General features: G+C 45.7%; 1 protein-coding gene across 6 annotated transcripts in view; it reads right to left on the reverse strand.

Annotated features, from left to right (window-relative positions):
- The window catches only part of PAICS (phosphoribosylaminoimidazole carboxylase and phosphoribosylaminoimidazolesuccinocarboxamide synthase), a 1,368,496-nt gene that overhangs the window by 1,203,270 nt on the left and 145,042 nt on the right, over positions 1–20,184 (reverse strand). For all 6 annotated transcript variants that reach the window (XM_069631608.1, XM_069631609.1, XM_069631606.1 and 3 more), the window contains exons 2-3: positions 17,807–17,896; positions 6,999–7,424 (exon numbers count right to left, since the gene is read on the reverse strand). In XM_069631608.1, the coding sequence (XP_069487709.1) occupies positions 6,999–7,424; positions 17,807–17,896 (516 nt within the window). The remainder of the gene's footprint in view (positions 1–6,998; positions 7,425–17,806; positions 17,897–20,184) is intronic.

Raw genomic sequence — 20,184 nt, forward strand, 5'->3', positions numbered from 1 at the left:
TTATTTTTATTCTACTTACTTGTACTGCACTTCCCCCTCCCCTTCCCCTTGCACTTTTTCCCTTCCCCTACCCCTGCACTTGCGCGGTCTGAATGATACCTGGCCTAGTAGGATCGTTGTCTGTCTTCCCCTTGTTTCCCCCCCGCCTCGTCGCGCCTTGAAACACTTGTGTATAGGCGCGTTACAAATGCCATATCATATCATATCAATGACCCTCAGACCAACTAGAGTTGTCAATACCAATTGTCTCGTGGTTCCGAGATTTAGACTTACCAAGATTGGCGGTAATAGCTTCCCCGTGAAGGCGGCTAAACTTTGGAATTCCTTGCCACACAAGCTCAGAGCAGACCAACCATATTTACACTTTAGAAAAAACTATTTCAACCTGCTCAACTCTACTGATTATTCGTTTGTACTACCTCTATCTATACTGCATTAGCCTACCTTGTAAATATACTGCTTTCTTGAACCCAACTTGTTATAATATGTACACCTGTCTATACTTCGCTCTGTATTCATACTTGTAATTATATTGTATATTCTGTCTTGACTGTAATACTATGACCTATTTGTAACATGTAAATTGTGTATCTCCCTATTGCTGCGCCCTGTTACCCTCGGGTTTGGTGCGCATTAGAAATTGATAAACAAACACAATTAACATCTTCAGAAAGTGATGTTTAAAGCCCCAATGATTGTGATTGCATATTAGCTGGTTCTAGAGAAACACTGCACAGGAGACGTAGATAATATTTCAGACCAATGTATCCTTGAGGTAGCAGTGACAGGCAGGATGGGTAGGAACATAGGTAGATGTTGTCATAGAAATAGTCTACACCAATAGTGAAATGGGGAACATGTGATAACAGCGTTTTAAAAAACCCTTTGCGAAAACGGTTGCTTGAATAAGGCCAACCTGGAATCTTAAAAACATGTGTCACACGAAAAAAGGTTACGCTGGAAAAACATACCTCAGTGAGGGAAAGAATTTGGGTAGGGGAATAAATTGAATAGATGACGGGATACAGTGGAGTATGGAGGTCTCCCCCCCGCCATAAAGTGGAAGGAACAAGTTACTTACCTGTAACTGTTGTTCTCCAGCATGGGTCTGACAGGGATTCACATGCTCATGAATATTCCCTGTCGTCAGGCTGGGAATCCTCGGTAAAGAGAAAATCAGTATCAGTTCTGTTTCTGATCTGTCTTTGTTAGTAGTAACCAATCACTGGTCTTGGGTCATACTGTCCCCAGCAAATGACTGCCCTCTCCCTAAGCCCCGCCCCTGGCAGCCATCCTCAGATTTGGTAGCACATAAAGTGGCAGTATGACCAAGTGAAGAGCCGCAGAGAGGAAGGAGGGAGGGTTCGCATGTGAATCCATGCCAGACCCATGCTGGAGAACAACAGTTACAGGTAAGTAACTTGTTCCTTCTCCAGCATGGGGTCTGGCATGGATTAACATGCTAATGAATATAAGAATACATAGCAGTACACACGTGCACAACCACGGGAGGTGGCAAGGCTCAACATTAAGCATTACATAAAACTCAACATTAAGCATCTCTTACCTCCTCACCAGGCTCACCTTAAGCGAACAGGTTGCGCAGCACTGCCTGGCCGACTCTGGACTCCTCCCTGGAATCCCGGTCGACGCAGTAGAATCTCGTGAAGGTGTGCATCGACCTCCACTTAGCAGCCCTGCAGATGTCCAGCAGGGGCACACCAGACAAGAACGCTGTGGTAGCAGTAATCGCTCTGGTCGAATGGGCTCTCGGACGGCTGGGCAACGGTCGGTTTGCCAACCGATGACAGTGCATGATGCAGCCGGAGAGCCATCTGGAAATGGAAGCCTTCGAGAGAGCCTTCCCTTGGTTCACAGGTCCAAAGTTCACAAACAGCTGTGATGTCTTCCGAAAACTCTTTGTTCGGTCCACATAGAACTTCAGCACGCTAGCTACATCCAGCGAGTGCAAAGTCCTCTCGGCCGGCGACGAAGGCGACGGGAAAAAGACTGATAACACCAAGGGCTCGTTGAGATGGAAGTCCGACGGCACCTTGGGCATGAAGGAGGGGTGCGTCCTCAGCACTACCCTCGTCTCGTGGAAAGTCAAGTATGGAGGCTTGCAGGATAGGGCCTGAATCTCTCCCACACGTCGTGCAGAGGTGATGGCCACAAGGAACGCTGTCTTCCACGACAGGAACTTCAACGGAGCCGAATGCAAGGGCTCGAATGGCGGGCCCATAAGTCTGGTCAGCACCACGTTGAGCTCCCACGCGGGAGCTGGAGCCTTCACCGGCGGGAACGATTGAAACAGTCCTTTCATAAACTCCTTCACCAGGCGATGAGACCACAGGGATGATATATCTGTGTCTAAACAAATAAGAGATCGGAATTCTGATGTTATGTATATTGTTTGTTTGTAGATTGAGGTTTGATGACATCCTCCACCTTTTGACATTTCGGAGTGGTTGCAACAGAACCATCCGTCTCCTGAAGAAGGTCGCTTATATTTACCGGCTTGAATTAGGGGCCTATTGTGACGACCGAAACATATGTTGAGTTACAGCAAATAAGCAATATGCTATTTGTTTTTGTATTAACACTTAGTGTAATCACCAAGAGGTGTTGACATTTATGTTAATATATTGGTTCAAGGTGGTCTTAGTACCACAAGTGTGGAATATTGACATGTATAGTGAGATTGTGAATGAATGATGGAATGAATGGTGGTGTTTAAATGTGGATGTTGAGAACAATAAATATTTGTGTAAATTGCTTATAAATAAATATATATTTTTTTGACAAGACTTGGTATTGTTTAAATGTGTACAGATGTTCTGATCTCATTTCGCACAGGTTCATTTTTGTTGTTCCATTATATTTAGCCTGTAGAACCTGTGGCAGTAAGGCAATCCCTATTTCGAAACTAAGAAACCAGTGTCGGCAATGTCCGTGGCCACCGTTATGGCGTGGTCCGACGCCACCTCACCCTCCTGTAGGATCACCAGGGCCTCTGCCCTCTTGTCGTCCGGGAAGAAGTCCAACAGGAGGGCGATCTTGTACCACAATTCCCTGTCGTAGCGGGCCACAATCGCTAGGGCGTTGGCCGCCTTAATCGTCGTCGCCGCCGACGAGATGACTCGTCGTCCCATAGCGTCCAGCTTCTTTCCCTCGCTGTCCGGTGGGGAAGTTGAAGATGAAGCCGATGCCCCCCCCCCCCCTCTTTCTTCTTGACCGCTGCTGAGACGACCAAATCCGGGGTCGGCTGTGCCCTAAGGCACAACGGGGCGGCGTCGGGGACCCGGTACTTCTTCTCGTACCGGTCCCTCTTGGCAGGTGTCGTGGACGGGTTCTTGAGGAGGGCAAGTCCTTCGTCCCAGATGTCATCCAGTAGCGGCACCGCAAGGACCGTCTTCCTCTTGGCCTCGCGCCGTTGGTAGAGGAAGCCTTCCTTCTTCTTCTCTTCGGGGCAGAGCTGAAAAAGCTTGGATGCCCTGGCAATCATGGAGTGGAAGGAGCCAATCTCGTCGGGCGGGGACGCCAGAGGAATCGGAGACGGCAGGTCCGTCCCGTCATCACCGCCGTCGTAATCCGTCCCTGTCGTGGCCGTGTTTGTTCCCGTGTCATCCCTCGGGACCGGGGAAGGCGACAAAGGCTGAGAAGACCGTGAGGGCTGAAGGGGCACTGGATGAATTCTCCTCCTCTTGTTTGGAGGACTTCCTCACGGACCCGGTTCAGCCGGGTCGTCCATCGGGGGTAGGAGCAGTCTTGTCCTTATCTCCATGCATAAGGCTTGGATTGCCGTCAAAATGGCCACCGAGTTGTCCTGCGGCTCGGGCTGCGACGGGCGTGACGGGCCCGACGGTTGCTCCTCATCCACGGGAACCTCGTTGTCATTGCCACCCTCGCTCTCGTCGTCCCCTTCGTCGGGATTCCTCTCGTGGGACCGGGCCTCTTCCAAATTCTCGGTCAGTTCCTCCTCAGAGGTTGTGTCTGTAACGGCCACCGGCCCCCCCTCTTTTTCCACCGGGGTCTTCATGGGGGTCTTCTCGATGGGCTTAAAAGAGGATTCCCTCTGCTGAGGCAGGGAAACTCTGGGCCCGAGGTCGCCTCCACTGGGATAGCCTCCACAGGCTTCGCCAGGGCCACAGCGACTCCCTCGATAGAGGCCTTAGCCGGGTGAATCAAGGCCTTCACCACCTTGGGCGCGCTTGAGGCCTTCACCTTAGGGGGAGGGTCACCGCCTTGCTCCCCTTCGGCCGGTTCCTTCAAGATCGACCGGGGCCTCTCCAGAAGCTTAGCCGGGTTCTCGGATTTTCTCTTCCCCGAGCCAGAGCGTTGGCTCGTAGTTGATGGGGTCGGTGAAGGTGCGCCCTGCCTGGCAGCCGAGGAGCACGCGGACTCGTGGTGCTTTGCCTTCTGTTGGGCCCCCGTCACCGGGGCGCCCTCACAGGACTTAGAAGACCGCTCTGACTTCTTCTTCTTCTCACCTGCTGGGCTCTTGCCTTCCAGCCAGTTGGAGAGACGGGTCCGACGATCCTTCATAGTCCGATCCGACATGTTCATGCAAAACGCACAGTCCTTCTCCACCTGCGTTTTGTCCTCGTGGAGGCAGTAAAGGCATTTCGAATGCTCGTCCTCCTTGAACACATTTTGTAAGTTGCATCCAGGGCAGATCCTGAACAGTTTGGCGGGAGTCGAGCTTCCCTTCTCCTGGGCCATGGTCTTCTCGTCCGCGAGGTAGGCCTCAGAAACTTCTGGAATCCTCCAAGAAGCGTAACTCGATGAAAACTTCACCCTTGAGGGGCGTAGATAAATCAGAAACGGGTTCCCGTTGATCGGAAGTAGAAACGGTGGAGCTTGAGGCTCGATTAAACCGAAAAATGACATAAATCTCTTTGAAAAAGCGCAAAACGCAGTAAAAGCTCGAGAGCTATAGCACAAGGACTCCCAACACTTGAACGTGCAGTAAAAATCTGAGGATGGCTGCCAGGGGCGGGGGTTACGGAGAGGGCAGTCATTGGCTGGGGACAGTATGACCCAGAGACCAGTGATTGGTTAATACTAAGAAAGACAGATCGGAAACAGAACTGTTACTGATTTTTGCTTTATTGAGGATTCCCAGCCTGACGAAGGGGAATATTCACGAGCATGTGAATCCATGCCAGACCCCATGCTGGAGAAATACATTTTAAAAAACAACCTGGAGAAAAATGTCGAATTTCGGACGTTCTATTTGATAAAACTGTTTCAACAAATGCTTTTATCACATGGAACCAGGGAACTTTGGAGTTCTTGTTTTTGTTTATCTTTGGAGTGCTTTTTTGATGTACGATCTGCAACATGTACTTCACCTGCATTCCCAAACTCAGGATCACATTGTGTAATTCTGACCACTAGGGGCCAGGTTAGGCAGCTCTGTTGTAGTGCTCGTGTATAAATATAGTCGTTTTTATCCAAACTATTTTTACCATCAGATATATGGCATGGCTTTTGGGACAGTTTTTGATAAGCTTTCGACATAATTAAAGTTGCCACTTTGTGGTCTCTGTTACAGCCTAGCAGGCAGTAGGAAATATGCTGCTTGGGAGGTTTTCTTTCATGAAAGATGAGGCTGACTGGAGAATTTTTTTTTACCAAAAACTGCATCCGAGCCCCTGAAAGTTGAAGAACAACTATTTTATTGCACAGATGTTTCTACTGCTGATATATCACTAACTTAAAGAATCTAAACTGATATAATCTATACATAATATATACTGATATATCACTAAATTTTACATAATCCAAGGCAAACTGTGGAAGGAGGTCTTGTGTCTATGCCTGGCAATTCCAAACACAGTGGTTAGACATGAATTATGCCTAACCTCCTTGAAGGAGCGCTTTGAGTGGAAACAACTTCTAACCTATACATAACTTCTGGATCCTGTAGAGAACTCATTGTACGTGGATTCTAATTGTTTTATGAAAGAGGAAACAATGACCTCTGTTAACTCCTTCAAATCCAGAATGCAAGCCATTTTGTTCTCAATTGGTGCAACCGAGCTAGACCTTATACAGCGACCCGGTGTGATATAAAGAACTTTGTTCAGGTCCAACTGGGCTGAAACAATAGATTTGATCGGCTCATATGCTACATATGAGGAACACTCATACTTTACACATGTGAGAGAGTGCATACCGTTATATCAACAACGTTTTCCATGTGATGAGGTACGGGCGGATTATCTCTATTTCAGGTTGAACCATTTCCACACAAGGGAAAGACCTAAGCATTGGAAGGTAATGCAACCACTTGACAATCGAACACACTGTAGATTCTGCAAAGACGTTGATATAACAGAAACTCTGAAACACTGGGTTATTTCTTATTCCTTTTTTGCCAACACTAGGTCATGCTGTTTCAAGGGCAAAGGTGGTGACGATTTAGATACCTCAACAAACTTGTTTTGGTGGAGGCTAATGTGGGGGACGAATGTACCGTTGATCTTAGCTTTAAACAATTTTTTAAAAATCATATTAGATCATTTTGTAGTAAACATAAGATTCTTTTTTTGCTGTTTTCTATGTAAAGGAGGTTCGATTTAATACATTCTTCCATGTTGTGTAAGGTTTGCTGTAAACCATAAATGCAACAATAAATAAAAAAAAGACGTTTAGTATTTTGCGACTTATAATCAAATATGCCCTTTTGAATTCAAATGAAAGCCTACCACATAACAGTGTATAACCTTTTGTGGAACATATACCTCAACCTCAGTTAAGGCCTGAATACACTTCAAGGGATCCCCAAGGCAAATAATGGCATCTTGACAACGGAAAATTGTCTTCCTGTTCCTCAGTTAAACTAACTGCCAGTGTAGCTTTTCTTTTGAATCGGACTCCACTTCCATGGAAAACAAAATGTTTATACCAAAGCTTATTACCAGCTCCCTGCAGTGTGAATTGTCTCAAGAAGTTTTAAACATTAGTTTTACAGAAATTCAAACAGTTCTTACCACGGACATGGTGAAGCCTGTTGTTTTCAAAGGCTGCAGAGTCTTCTCCGTCTTCCGCATCAGAGTGTCCTGGAGTTTTGGGTCCCAAAATGGTTTCCAATTCTTCGAAAAACCTCATAATTTTACTTGGGTTCCCTGAGAGTTGGCCCTTTTTTGCCATTTTGAATTCATGTTTGAGGTTTTTGTATTTTGTTCTGCACTGTTTCCAGTCCCTGTCAACTCCGAATTCCTGAAGCAAAACAGCAATTTGTTCAAAAATACCTTTATTTCTCACAGTCCCTTCAAGTTGTCTCTGAATATTTTTGTCTGACCATACGTGCACCAAGGCTCGGACTTCCTCCACAGTCCAATGCTTTCCTCCTTCACTTGCTATGGGTGGTAAGAGTCCTAGACAGTTTGAAGACTCGATGAATGGCCTTAAGTGACCTAAATGTGTGGGCAGAAGGTGAAAAAAGAAAATATATATATGCTTGGTCATAACTAATGAGATTGGTCTTGTACAATTGCAGTATTTCAAAATATATGCAAAAAGTGTATCAACTTTACATAGTGATTATTTGTGACCATGAGGTAAAGCATAGTACTGAGAAACTATAAGGTAACGCATAGTACAGAGAAACTAGAAAACAAAATCAAAACATCAAATAGTCTAGACAGAGGTAAATGGTGATGAAGCAACGGTATAGGAAATTGCAGTACTAAAGCTCAAAGTGTAACACTTGGTTATTGATGTAAGTCAAATGGTTATATGTATGAAGGCTGTAAGTATTGTTCTTCCAACTCTAACTTTCCCCAGGTGTGATCCTTGTGTTTGGATCATTTGTATTAGAAGACATTGGGCCTTGTCAAAATTTCAGCCATGCAGTAAAAAAAGTGGTGGTAATTCCATTTTGGGCAGTAACGAAATGACCACCATTGATCAAGCATGATGCTGGAGGTAGATCCTCCTCTTTAAGGTAAAAATAAATCAGCAGGTATACGGTGTGGAATTAATTACCACTCGCAGTCAACCAGCCATAAATCCCCATGAAATCTTATAGATTCCAGAAATGGGGATTTACACCACCCGACCAATACCCATAATTCCAAGGTAAGCCATTGGGACCGAGTGGCAGTAACAGTAAAAGATTTTGGTGGGAAATCGGCAAATTTACCCCCAAACCCGTAATGAGTCCTACTGACTTTTAGAGCAAGAATGACATGCATTACTTACCGTAATAGCATTTCTGATGATTGTATCTGCCTAGATTTACATGCTGTGCATATACTCAGACATCTAGTGGTAACCGCAGAGTATTGCATCTTGTCTTTTGAGGATCTTTCAAGGATCGAAAGGGGACGTCGACATGGGTTGCCTGTAACACTATCCCTAAAGTGACGTGTGTACCCAAAATCCCTTATGTGTCGATGTCCCTCCGATTGTATTTTTTCTGCCGTGAGGGAGCCTTATGAATATCGTGAGTGAGTACAGAAAGAGAGAAGAAGTAGTAAGATGTATATGTTCCTTCCATCCGAGCTGGGAGGAAGGGTGGGCGCATGTGAATCTAAGCAGATACAATCATCAGAAATGCTATTACGGTAAATAATGAATGTCTTCAAATGCTTGTGAATCTGCTTAGAATCACATGCTGTGCATAGACTAGCGAGCAGTACCCAGAGTTGGTGGTGTGATGTGAGAAGGAACAGTAGTGAAAAGGTGTCTTAGTACTGCTTTTCCCACCTTAGAATCAGACCTAGAGTGTCTAGGCAATAGTGTTTTGTAAAGGTGTGTACAGAACTCCAGGCTGCCGCCTTGCAAATAGACTCGAGAGGGACATTTGCAATGAATGCTATGGAAGCCCCAATGCCCCGAGTAGAGTGTGCTCTAGGCTTGAAGGGCAGATCTCTTTTGCAAGAGTGTAACAGAGTGGGATGCAATTCACAATCCACCTAGAGATGCCTGATTTCGAGATAGGATCCCCTTCTCTACCAGCTGCCACTGAAACGAAAAACTGGTTCGCTTTCCTTAGTGGTTTAGTTCTTTCCAAATAGTACATGACTGCCCTCCGCACATCCAGTGTGTGTAGGCTTCTTTCCGCCACGTTTGTGGAGTTCTGGAAGAACGTTGGTAGTTCGATTGACTGGTTCACATGAAACTTATTTGGGCGCAAACCGAGGGTGAGTGCGCAGAACCACCTTAAATCTGTGAATTGTGACAAAAGGGTCTAGAATAGAAAGGGCCTACAGTTCACTGACTCTCCTTATCGAAGTGACTGCCACTATGAAGGCGGTTGTGTAAGTAAGAGCTTTGAGACTTGCTTTATGCATAGGTTCAAAGGGAAACCCCATAATTCTGGTTAATACCACATTCAGGTCCCATCCGGGAGCCGGGTTAGAAATGGGGGGATGAATTCACTTAACCCCTTCCATGAAAGCTTTGATTACTGGGATCTTCCACCACGACACTTTACATTGGGTCGTGGTATAGGCTGAGAGTGCAGCTAAGTGAACCTTCAAGGAATTAAAAACCATACCCGAGTCTAGTAGGTGAGTCAGGTATTACACAATATGAGTAGGAGAGCAGTCAACTAGATTGATGCTCTTGAAATTACACCAGATGACGAAGTGTTTCCATTTATTGGAGTAGCAATGTCTGGTGTTAGGTTTTCTTGCTTCCCTGAGTATATCCATGCATCTCTGAGGAAGTTGGAGATGCTCAAACTCTATGACCTCAGGAGCCAGGCCGCTAAATTCAGAGTCTGCGGGCATGGGTGAAGAATTTCCCATGTGTCCTGAGATAGCATGTTGTATGGGCAAGTTAGTTTCATCGGAGGAGAGAGTGACATCTCCATCAGATGGGAGAACCAGGGTTGGCGGGCCCACATCGGGGCCACCAATATCATGGTGACTGGTTCCTGGTGCAACTTGTGCACAATCTTGTAGGGTAGTCGGGGGGGAAAAGCGTAAACAAATTTCTCTGACCATGCTATCCAGAGACCCTTCCCCTTGGATCGGTTCTGAGGGTACCTGTAGGCGTAATCTGGGCATTGTGAGTTCTCCAGAGTTGCAAACAAGTCGATCTCTGGGAAGCCCCATTCTGCGAAAACGTTGGAGACCATGGGGGTCATTACGACCTTGGAAGTAACTGTGCTGCAATTGCGGCATGGTTACCCCCTTACCGGGTCCCGGGTCTGGGTTCTTTGAATGAGGAATTACCGGGCCATTCCAACCTTGGAGGACCCGGTAATTCCTCATTCAAGGAACCCGGACCCGGTACATCCTCATTCCCATTCGAGCCCCCAATGGGCTCAATGGGAATGGGGAGGGAGCTAACAACGGGCCCGTTGTTAGCTCCCTGCTCTGCTAGTGGGATCCGCTAAGGGCACCTGGTTTTACCAGGCGCCCTTTGCGGGTCCCGCGAGCAGACTCGTAATGGGGCGGTAAGGGGTTGACGGCTCCGGCACCATTACTGGCGCCGTTAACCCCTTACCGCCAAGGTCGTAATGACCCCCCATGTCTTTGTGTAGTCGCCATTCGTACTCTAAGGGCAATGGGAAGTCTCTGCTGAGCACATCTGCCAGAAGATTGAGTTCCCCTGGAATGTGTTGAGACAATAGAACTGCCAGAAGATTGAGTTCCCCTGGAACGTGTTGAGACAATAGAAACATCTTGTGTTTGAGAGCCCATTTCCAAATGTTCTGTGACAGTTTGGACAGTCCTGGAGAGTGAGTGCCCCCCTTGCTACTGTTTTTCCCTGCAACTGTGTCTGAAAGGCCTTCAGTGCTTTGAATACCGCTAACAGCTCCAACAGGTCTATGTGGTTGGATGTTACTGCTGGGGACCCAACGCTGTGCGCCATCTGTTGAAGGAGATGGGCTCCCCAGCCCGTGAAAGATGCGTCCGTCGTGAGAGTGGCTTCTACTGCGGGGGCAATAGGTTTTCCCTCAACCACCACTGCAGAGGGAGAATGAGGGCTGCCGAGACAACCACTAGATCGTTCCATTGTCTGCTGGCCTGACACCACTGGCTGTTGAACAAAGAAAAATTTGACAAATGTGGCACACCCTATTAGTGTGGATGTAAGAATGTAGGATTATTGCCTGAGTAAGACATTTAGGGGATATAAGAAATAGATATGAGGTGCAGAGGAGAGATAAGCAACCTTGACACCTAGGTTGCACCAACTGATAAGAAACAAACTAAGTTCCCAATTTGGGAACTCACGTCCCCTGCACACTTACTAATATCTGGAAAACCAGACCAACAGTTAGATTGTTATTTAGACAAAATATCTTATTGAATATAAAGGGAACCTGTATATTAAATCAATTTAAAAAAAGACCAATTGTTAAAGAAATAAGCATTCAATCAAATTTGGTCACAAGAACCAATCTTCACTTTTATTCTTGATGTTGAAGCTGTGGATGGCCCAACGCGTTTCGAGTGGTACAACACTCTTCATTAGGGGCAGATCAATGTTTCTAGAGAAGGATATATATACAATATTTACATTAGAGTGATGCTTCGATCAAAATCATAGAGGAATAGTCATTTCAACAAAACTTTCATTGATATATCATCTACTTGACTGGGCATTATTTTAGGCTGGATGTGCATAGTTCAAAGTACAGTGTCAACAAGATAAACACATCATGTCAGCTGCTACAGTAACATTATTTTTCGATTAGAGTGAAGCTCTGTGCTAGTATCATGGAGTACCATTATTTATGGTGTTGAGCATAAGATAAAGTGTGTAGTAATGAGATAGATATGGGTACTGTAGACTACCAAGAGAGAAATTACAGTAATGGCTCTAACCTTGTGCTTTTCAATAAAATTTTCTGGAGCTGAGCCAGAGGGGGAAATGGCTCCTCCTGGGGATCCCCTTGTCTAGAATGCCCAGATATGTCAAGGAGAGTTCTAGATAGGGGCTGGGGACTTTCAGTATAATCCTCCCGCCCTTCCAGGCATTTAGACGTGTCTTTCGACATGTCTTTAGACTTGTCTTTTTGTTTACTGGCTGCCGAAACGATTTTAGTGAGACTGTTGCTAATGTTCGACGCTTCCGGGAGGGGTTTAGGCTGTTTAGACGGTTGCGCTATAGACTTCGACGCAACCGGAGATTTAAGCGTCATCGCGCTCTTAGGAGGCGTCTCGACGGCCTTGTGAGATTTAGTGCTGGCGCCCTTACTCGTAGAATGCCCGGACACATGCCGCTGACGCGGTTGTAGGGAGGGCTGCCGATCACGCAAATCGGTGGGTACCGTGGATGAACTCGACGTACCCGTTAGCGCCTTGGTCCGCTTCGACCGATCTGGCGAGGCAATACCAGCGGTTGTGTGTTTGGACCCAAGGTTATCATGTGTGTCCGTGTCGCCGGGGTGTACATTCCCCATAGCAGGACTATCGTCGTGCCTGGTGGGGCCTGGGACGGACGTCGTGGAGCGCAAGTGCTCCAATGTGAGGTCAATGGCAGCCGGATCAGAGCCATGGCCATCGCTTATCTCCTCAACACTTTCGGTAGCTGCAGCGGCGGGGGAGCTACCCTCAGCCTGTGACATGGCATAGGCCGCCCACCGCTTCACTCGACGTTCCTTGATCGTTTTAGGACGTAGGAATTGGCAGTACTTACAGGATGCCTCGTCGTGATTGAGGGGAAACCACTTATTGCACCGACAGTGTTTGTCTTTCCAGGGGTATTTTCCCTTACAGGAAGGGCAACAATTAAATGGTGTCCTGTCCATAGCTCAGGTGTGTGAAAGGGACAGCAAAACCAATAAGGCAAAGGGAGGGGAGAAAGAAATGCATTCTTGAAAAGAATAGAAACCCCCAGACCCCACTCTCCCTACTGTATAGGCTGGCCAGAAGGCCCGCCCACGCAGTCGGCAGCACCGACCGAAGGACCAGCCATCAAAATCTGTTCTTTGCAGTCTTCTGCAGTGGTTTAGGAAGCAATCGTCGAAGAGGGGACGATAATAATAAACGACCAAAGTTTGTGAAATATAACAATTTTGCAATAAGTAGGAGCTCCGCATAAGGCGGCCAGCTAGCTGGACGGAAAAAAAAAATCTGAGGGACCTCGATGTGTGAGGGATTTTGGGTACACTACACGTCACGCTAGGGATAGTGTTACAGGCACGCTCATGTCGACGTCCCCTTTCGATCCTCGAAAGACAAGATGCAATACTCTGCGGTTACCACTAGATGTCGGACTATATGCACAGCTTGTGATTCTAAGCAGATTCACAAGCATCAGAAAAAACGTTCTTACATCACACATTTTTTGGCACACTTCCACAAAGGAGGCATTTCTTATAAAAGATTTAGGGTCATTATGAGTTTGGCAGATTTTGGCTAAAGCAATCTGCAAGCAGTAATTTGTTACTTTTACAGCATGCGGAAATCTAAGGGTCTCTGCCAAATATGAGAATGCTGCTGCCCCTGGAGTGTAATTGTAAATTGCACATATGGAAATGCAAAAAGGTCAAATGAAGAGATGCACCACAATCGGGGACTTAATGAGGCCATTTCTGCCTGCGTGAGTGCCAGTTGACGACACTACTGTTCACCAGATCGCAGCAATCCTATGGCCGCAACAGTAAAGCAGGAACTCACTGAAATTATGTGAGGGTTTGGCAGTGAAAGGAGACATGGTTAAAATATGGCTGTGTGGCTGTGTGAACCATTGCAGGCAAGGTGTCCAGAAAGTATGCAGAGCAATGTTCTGAAGTATACCGCGCTAGGTAGCAGATTTCTGAAATTGACTGCAGCCTACCGCCTACAAGCCCAATTTTTTTATTGTCTTCTCATGGCACAAAAGACACTTTTTGAAGGGTTTACATGCAAAAAAAGTAAATGGGAGTGCGCTAGAATCCAGTCCTGCACTAGACCAATAAATGCATGCACTACTCGGATTTCGCGAACATACAATACATTCTAAAAAAAAGTACAGGAGTAAATGTTTAAATACAAACAAATAATGTGCACCTTTTGTTACATGTCCTGAAACACCCACAATCACACCTTATAATGGATTAATCAAAATATTCACCTACAATTACATAGTATATTAACAACCATCAACAAATAAAGGGTGAGTTAAGGTTTCACCAATGTTGGTTTTATTTTATATTAGCACACTCGTCTCAGCAAATCACGATGTTTGGAGTGCAGTCAATAACTACTGGTATTGACTTCATTCTGAACATTCTGTCTTCAAAAGCAGACAGGGAAACAACAATGCATTTTCCACTTCCTCTTTGGGATGACTTATTTATTTGCTCCAACATGCTCGTTAACACATGACAGGGAAAGCTAAACATAGGAAAACGCTTTAACTTTCTTAAAGAGAATCAGTTTACTTTTACATTACATGTAATTCATATTCATGTAAAACCTGTTTCAGTTTGCAATTAAAATGCTTAACCTATGAAAACCACCTTGTTATTTAAATATTACAAAATGAATCCACATTTAATGTTCTCAGTTTCTCTATTTACTTTGCTCACTATTAAAATAACAATTTGTATTCACCACCAAAACTCCAAAATATGTATTACACCTATCACTCTGTGCTAATAGCCTTAGAGTCCTTGGGAGGCTTATCGCTTGGGATATTGACCCCCTCCCCAACTTATAACTGGATGGCGGGTCCTCATCCTGCGATAACGACCCCTCTCTCAGCCTATAAGGGCATATTATTTTATGTCACGTTTAACTAATCAACGACCCGACCCACCCCAAAGGTTGTATACTAGATTGGGTCGCAGGCCACAACTGTGCAGTCGACATTAGCTCTAACACCCCACGCCCATGGACTGACCACCATCTACTGCACTTCTTCATACCCTCAAAAACAGGAGGGAACCCTAACCCACCTGCGCCAGCCACACTAGCTAGATCAAAGAAACTACTCACCGTAGAAAGAATCCTCCCTCTTCTTGAAGCCTCAGCGCTTGCCCATCCAACATCTAACAACCCTACAGAACTGGTAGAGATCTACAACACCACTCTTAAAGAGGTTCTAAACGCTACATCCCCACTAGAAATGAAAAAAGCCAAGCATATACTTCATGCCAACTCATGGTTCACACAAGAACTCCATGATGCCCGAACCGCTAAAAAAGCAGCACTCACTTCATGGCAAACAAACCCCTCCACTACCACAAGAGTCACCTACTTTACAGTTGCCAAACAATACAAGCTGGCCATCTCTAAAGCCAAAGCTGCCACCTACAACGCCGGAATTGAGAAAGCAAACTCCCAATCTAAAGAGCTATTCGCCATCTATAACGAGCTGACAATCCCCCCAACCTCCACACAACCCACTGAGAAAAATGAAACTTGGTGTAACAACATCCAGCACGCCATGTTAAACAAAATCAAAACACTTCCGATCAAAATTAAGTCCCAATTTGACAAACTGCCCAAAGCCACACCACCCACACCAAAGCCTTCGACTACCTCACCAGTCCCAGACACCCCTCTTGGCACAAACAAACCTACACTGTTTGCATTCAGAGAAGTTACTATCCCTGAAGTCCTAATGATCATGAAGCTCACCAAACCATCACTATGTAAAGGAGATACATGCCCAGCCAATTTAGTCAAAGATTGTGCGACAGCCCTGGCCCCTTTTATCACTACCTTTATCAATGCCTCCTTCGCCAACAGCACTGTCCAGTTTGCCCTTAAGGAAGCCTGGGTGCGACCACTACTAACGAAACCCACCCTTTACCCTCCCCAAACAACTACTGTCCAATCACCACTGTACCATGAGAATTCTTGACAAGGGCGCCTACCTACAGATCCAGTCCTACCTGGAAACTCATAACATTCTAGGTAAAAGACAATCTGGCTTCCGTCCACGTCACGGTACGGAATCAGCCCTACTAGACCTTAAGAATCAACTACTCAAAGCCATGGACAAAGGCAAAACCTCACTCCTACTACTCCTCGATCTATCGGCAGCCTTTGACTTGGTTGACCACAAGATCCTGTGTAAACATCTCACTGACACTGCTCACTTCTCACAAGAAGCTACCGCGTGGATCACCTCCTTCCTGGAGGGCCGAGCCATGAGGGTCTTCTCCGACCAGGCCTCAGCCTCTCCATCCCCCAATGAATGCTGAGTGCCACAAGGATCATGTACCTCCCCCACTCTCTACAACCTATTCACCCTTCCCCTGTTCAGCGACTTAGAAGAATTCGGCATAGCTTTTACTAAATATGCCGACGACACTCAAATTCTTCTCCCACTAACAGGAAACTATGAACAAGACCTCAACACCCTCCAGAAGACATATGCACACATCCATGACAAATACAGCTCCTTCAGTATTGAGAACTCAATTAACACAGCCTCCACTACAGTGAAAACTCTTGGTGTATATCTGGACTCCACCTTATCAATGGACAGACAAGTCAGTGCCATCTCATTGTCAGCTGCAATTACAACAAAAATCATAAATGCAGTAAAACCTCACCTATCACCAAATAATGGCCTTAACATTGCTAGAGCCACAATTGGTGCAAAACTCGACTATTGTAACATCCTGCTCCTAGGCACATCTGCAAATAACATTAACAGATTACAAATTGCACAAAACAGCGCCCTTAGAGCCGCCCTAAGCATCCCTAGGAGAGAGCACATCTCCCAGGCAAGAAAAGCCACCCACTGGCTCCCTATCAAAGAACGCATAACATTCAAGGCCCTCACGATCACGCACAAATGCCTCGCCCAGACAGCCCCGGCATACCTAGCAGAAAGAATTCACCAGGCCCCAGCCTATAGACCAAAACGTGACCAATACGCCCACCTACTCTCAGTCCCAGCCTTCAACAGAGTGAAAGCTGGCGACAACAGCTTTGAAGTCCTAGCCCCAAAAGCCTGGGATGCGCTCCCACTAAGCTTAAGAAATGAACAATCCCTCACAATATTTAGGAAGGTGCTAAAACAAAGCTATTTAATTAGACCATTTTCTAAATGTACTGCCTCCAATACTGTTCCTCTGTACCCTTGGAACACCATCAGCACTGTCACGTTAACCTGTACTTCTGCCTTTGAAATATCTGTTACAACTTGTATTACTGTGTTATTAAGTGAATATCCTGTAACAGCGCCACAATCCCTCTGGGCCGCTGGGCGCTTTATAAATCCGAATAACTATAAAATTCATAAATAACGTTAATATTGGTTTTATGATTCATAATAGCTTAAATCTTAACATTGGCACTCCCAATATTTATATACTTCAACTTTTTAGAGAAAGTAACCTTGACTTGTTATATACCATGTTTTCTGGTTGCAAGTGTATCAGTCGTACTTGGTTACTCTCTACAAAAGTCTATACGATTGGCTTAGCCAGTTCTTGTTTTAACAGTGTCCCTATGTTACCATATGTGCTATTAGGAGTGATGGCGCTATATATTATTTATAGTTTACCTCTTTGAAGCTTGCATTTGTATAATGAAATTATTTAGCTATCTACCGCAGTGTAAGGAATATAGGAAAACCCATTCATAGGACAGATGAGTACCAGAAAACTGCTATTACATGGTAGTTCGCTGAGTTTGTCTGAACCTATAATTCTGAACCCTAACACACCCTAAACAAGAAATCAGGCACACGTGTACTGTACTTCTGCACTGTTGTGTTAACATTCATCTGGCGATTTAAATGGCTGCAGGATAAGCACAGTAACTGCAGCCAAGTAAAATGCTGCTCGCTAAGCTACTTAATAAGGTCACATGGATTACAGCCTTCCCAGAACGAAAGCACACACTCTTTTGCATCACTTCATTAAGGGTCTGTTTAAAAGAAATTGTACCTAGATCGGTCGATTCGACACTTGAAACAAAAGGCAGTGCATCCTCCATAGTATCGTCATCATCATCTTCTATCCCAGTTGATATTTCACCTGATGTGGAGAAGGGGGAAACACAGAAATATTTTAGATCAATGAACCCAGGCTTCAGAAACAAAATGAACCAGATCGTGTTCGTCCATATGTCAGTCTGGAAAAACGGCATGGTCGTTTTCTAATGCTACCTCTTATCACAGTTTAACTTCTAATAGGCTTTTGCTTGCATTAACACGTTTTTGGTCAGAAAGGTCCTCATTGGTAAAAGACATACTTTGAATCATTCAAGCTCTACTTTAATTTTTAAAGGTACTTCAACCAAATAAGGCATTTTTTCCAAACCATATTTAGTCACTCCCATTTCTCATCCCCCACCACCAACGCCAAATCATGAGCAAAAAAAGAGGAAAAATAGTAGATACGATAGGTCGATAAGAGTAAAGTTATGCAAAAAACAAGGGTGGTCCTGGGAGTCCCTCTGCCTGACATTAGTCCCGGTTACGAGCGCCTTACCCAGATTCTTTAGCTCACTATCTTTCGCAGAGGAGAAATTTCCAAAACATATCAGTCTTTGTCCTGCCCTGGGGCAGTCCAGCACCGAAATGCTAGGCAATGCTCCTCTGAACAAGTGCACCAACAGCAACCCCAGACATGTGTTTTGTGGGAACGTGGGTAGAGGGAAGATTATACTATCAAGAGGGGTGTGAATGTGGTTCAGCAGCAACCCAAACAGCGAAATATAACAGTCCAACAGTCCAAAATAAAGGAATGCCCAATCAAGGTTCAATAAAAAACACAGTAAAAACCCACCCTTATAGAAGGAACATAGAATATGCAAAGACAGAATGATGCAGCAGTCTGGGTAATGAGACGGGAGAAAGGGGAATTAAAAGAGGACAATGTTCAAAAAGGATATGAGTTTGCAAAAATGGATTAAAATGACATAGCAAGTCTGGAGGGCACAAAGATAGACCAGGAGTGGCAGATATCAGTCAGTAATACCTTTGCAAATGTTGGTGGGTTTGACAGCCTTAAACCAGGCTTCTCTGCATATTTTTGATTCAAGGATGCAACAGTCCTATGGCAAGCTGCTGTCGAGTCGGTCTCAGTAGGACGCTGTCGCTTTCGAGCGGTGCGGATCAGGCCGTCCCCATGTTCGGTTCAGTGGTCGAGGTTCGAGGGCTTCGAGCTTGTATCAGAAAGCGCAGTCGAGTTGATTCAATTCGGAGGCAGGGGGACACCAGGGTGATGTCGATCGAATCACAGGAGCAGCAATGAAAAAGCTTGCAACAATGCTCCAAGCAATGCAAGGCAGCAGTACTTTTTTTGGTTCGAGCTGCAGCAATGACGCGCTTCAGCTGTTGCTGAGGCAAACAGACAAACAGCTGTTTGCAAAACCATGAACACCAAAGACAGCATAGAAGCGTCCTGGTGGTTCACTCAGTGCCAAACACGCTCGAAACACGGCTTGCAGTCGGTCGATGTTGAAAACACAGGGATCTTGGCTGTTCTGGTTTTTAGGAGCTGTGAGTCCCACACCAGGGTCTCAATGGCCAAGATTAGTCCTTGGCTGACAAACACAGAGGAGGCTTGTACAGACCTTCAGGGTCCTGTAGCCAGGTGAGGTGCTGGGCAACAGCTGGGCTGGCTGAGATATAGGTATTGATCCAGCAGAAGAGTTCACCACTATTGGTCCTTGGGGATGGTAAGAGAACAGAGCTTGCTGCCCCTGCCCTGGAACATCCACCATCACTCCAACTGGAGGATTTTAGAAAGGACAGCAGGGTCCAATGAAATCTTCTTCAAGGGTTGGAAGTGGTAGGAGACCCCTTCTTTTAAAGGAAAAAACCCACAGGTGATTGTACTAAAGCTAGCCCACCTTAGATGTCCAATCTCTCCTCTTGAAATAAGTGGACTTTGCCCTTTGCACACCACAACCAAAGTGCTTTGCATTAAAGCCAGTGTCTCCAACCTGTATATTGCGAGCCAGTGGTAGCTCAGCCAAGGCTTCCCTGGATTTCCTTGCACCAGACACCAAAATGAGCACTGTGTGAAGAGGAAGAGGACTGTGCCCTAAAAATTCATGATTTTGAGAATAGGGAACCACGTAACAACCTCCGATTTGTTGGGGTCCCAGAGAAAGAAGGCGAAACACAAAGAGACATCATCCAGGGAATTAATGGCAGTCCCTGTTCCATACTGGCAAGGTTTCACTACTATCCAGAGAAAACAAATATCGTAGAAAAGGCTAGGAGGTGGGCCCACTGCAATGAGGAACCTCCAGGATCAGCATCTACCAAGACCTGACCTCCTTCACCTTGTCCTGACACCACCTCTGTGGCCCT

This window comes from Ambystoma mexicanum, chromosome 6q (assembly GCF_040938575.1).
Source record: "Ambystoma mexicanum isolate Mex_15411 chromosome 6q, UKY_AmexF1_1, whole genome shotgun sequence".
Classification (NCBI taxonomy): Eukaryota; Metazoa; Chordata; class Amphibia; order Caudata; family Ambystomatidae; genus Ambystoma; species Ambystoma mexicanum.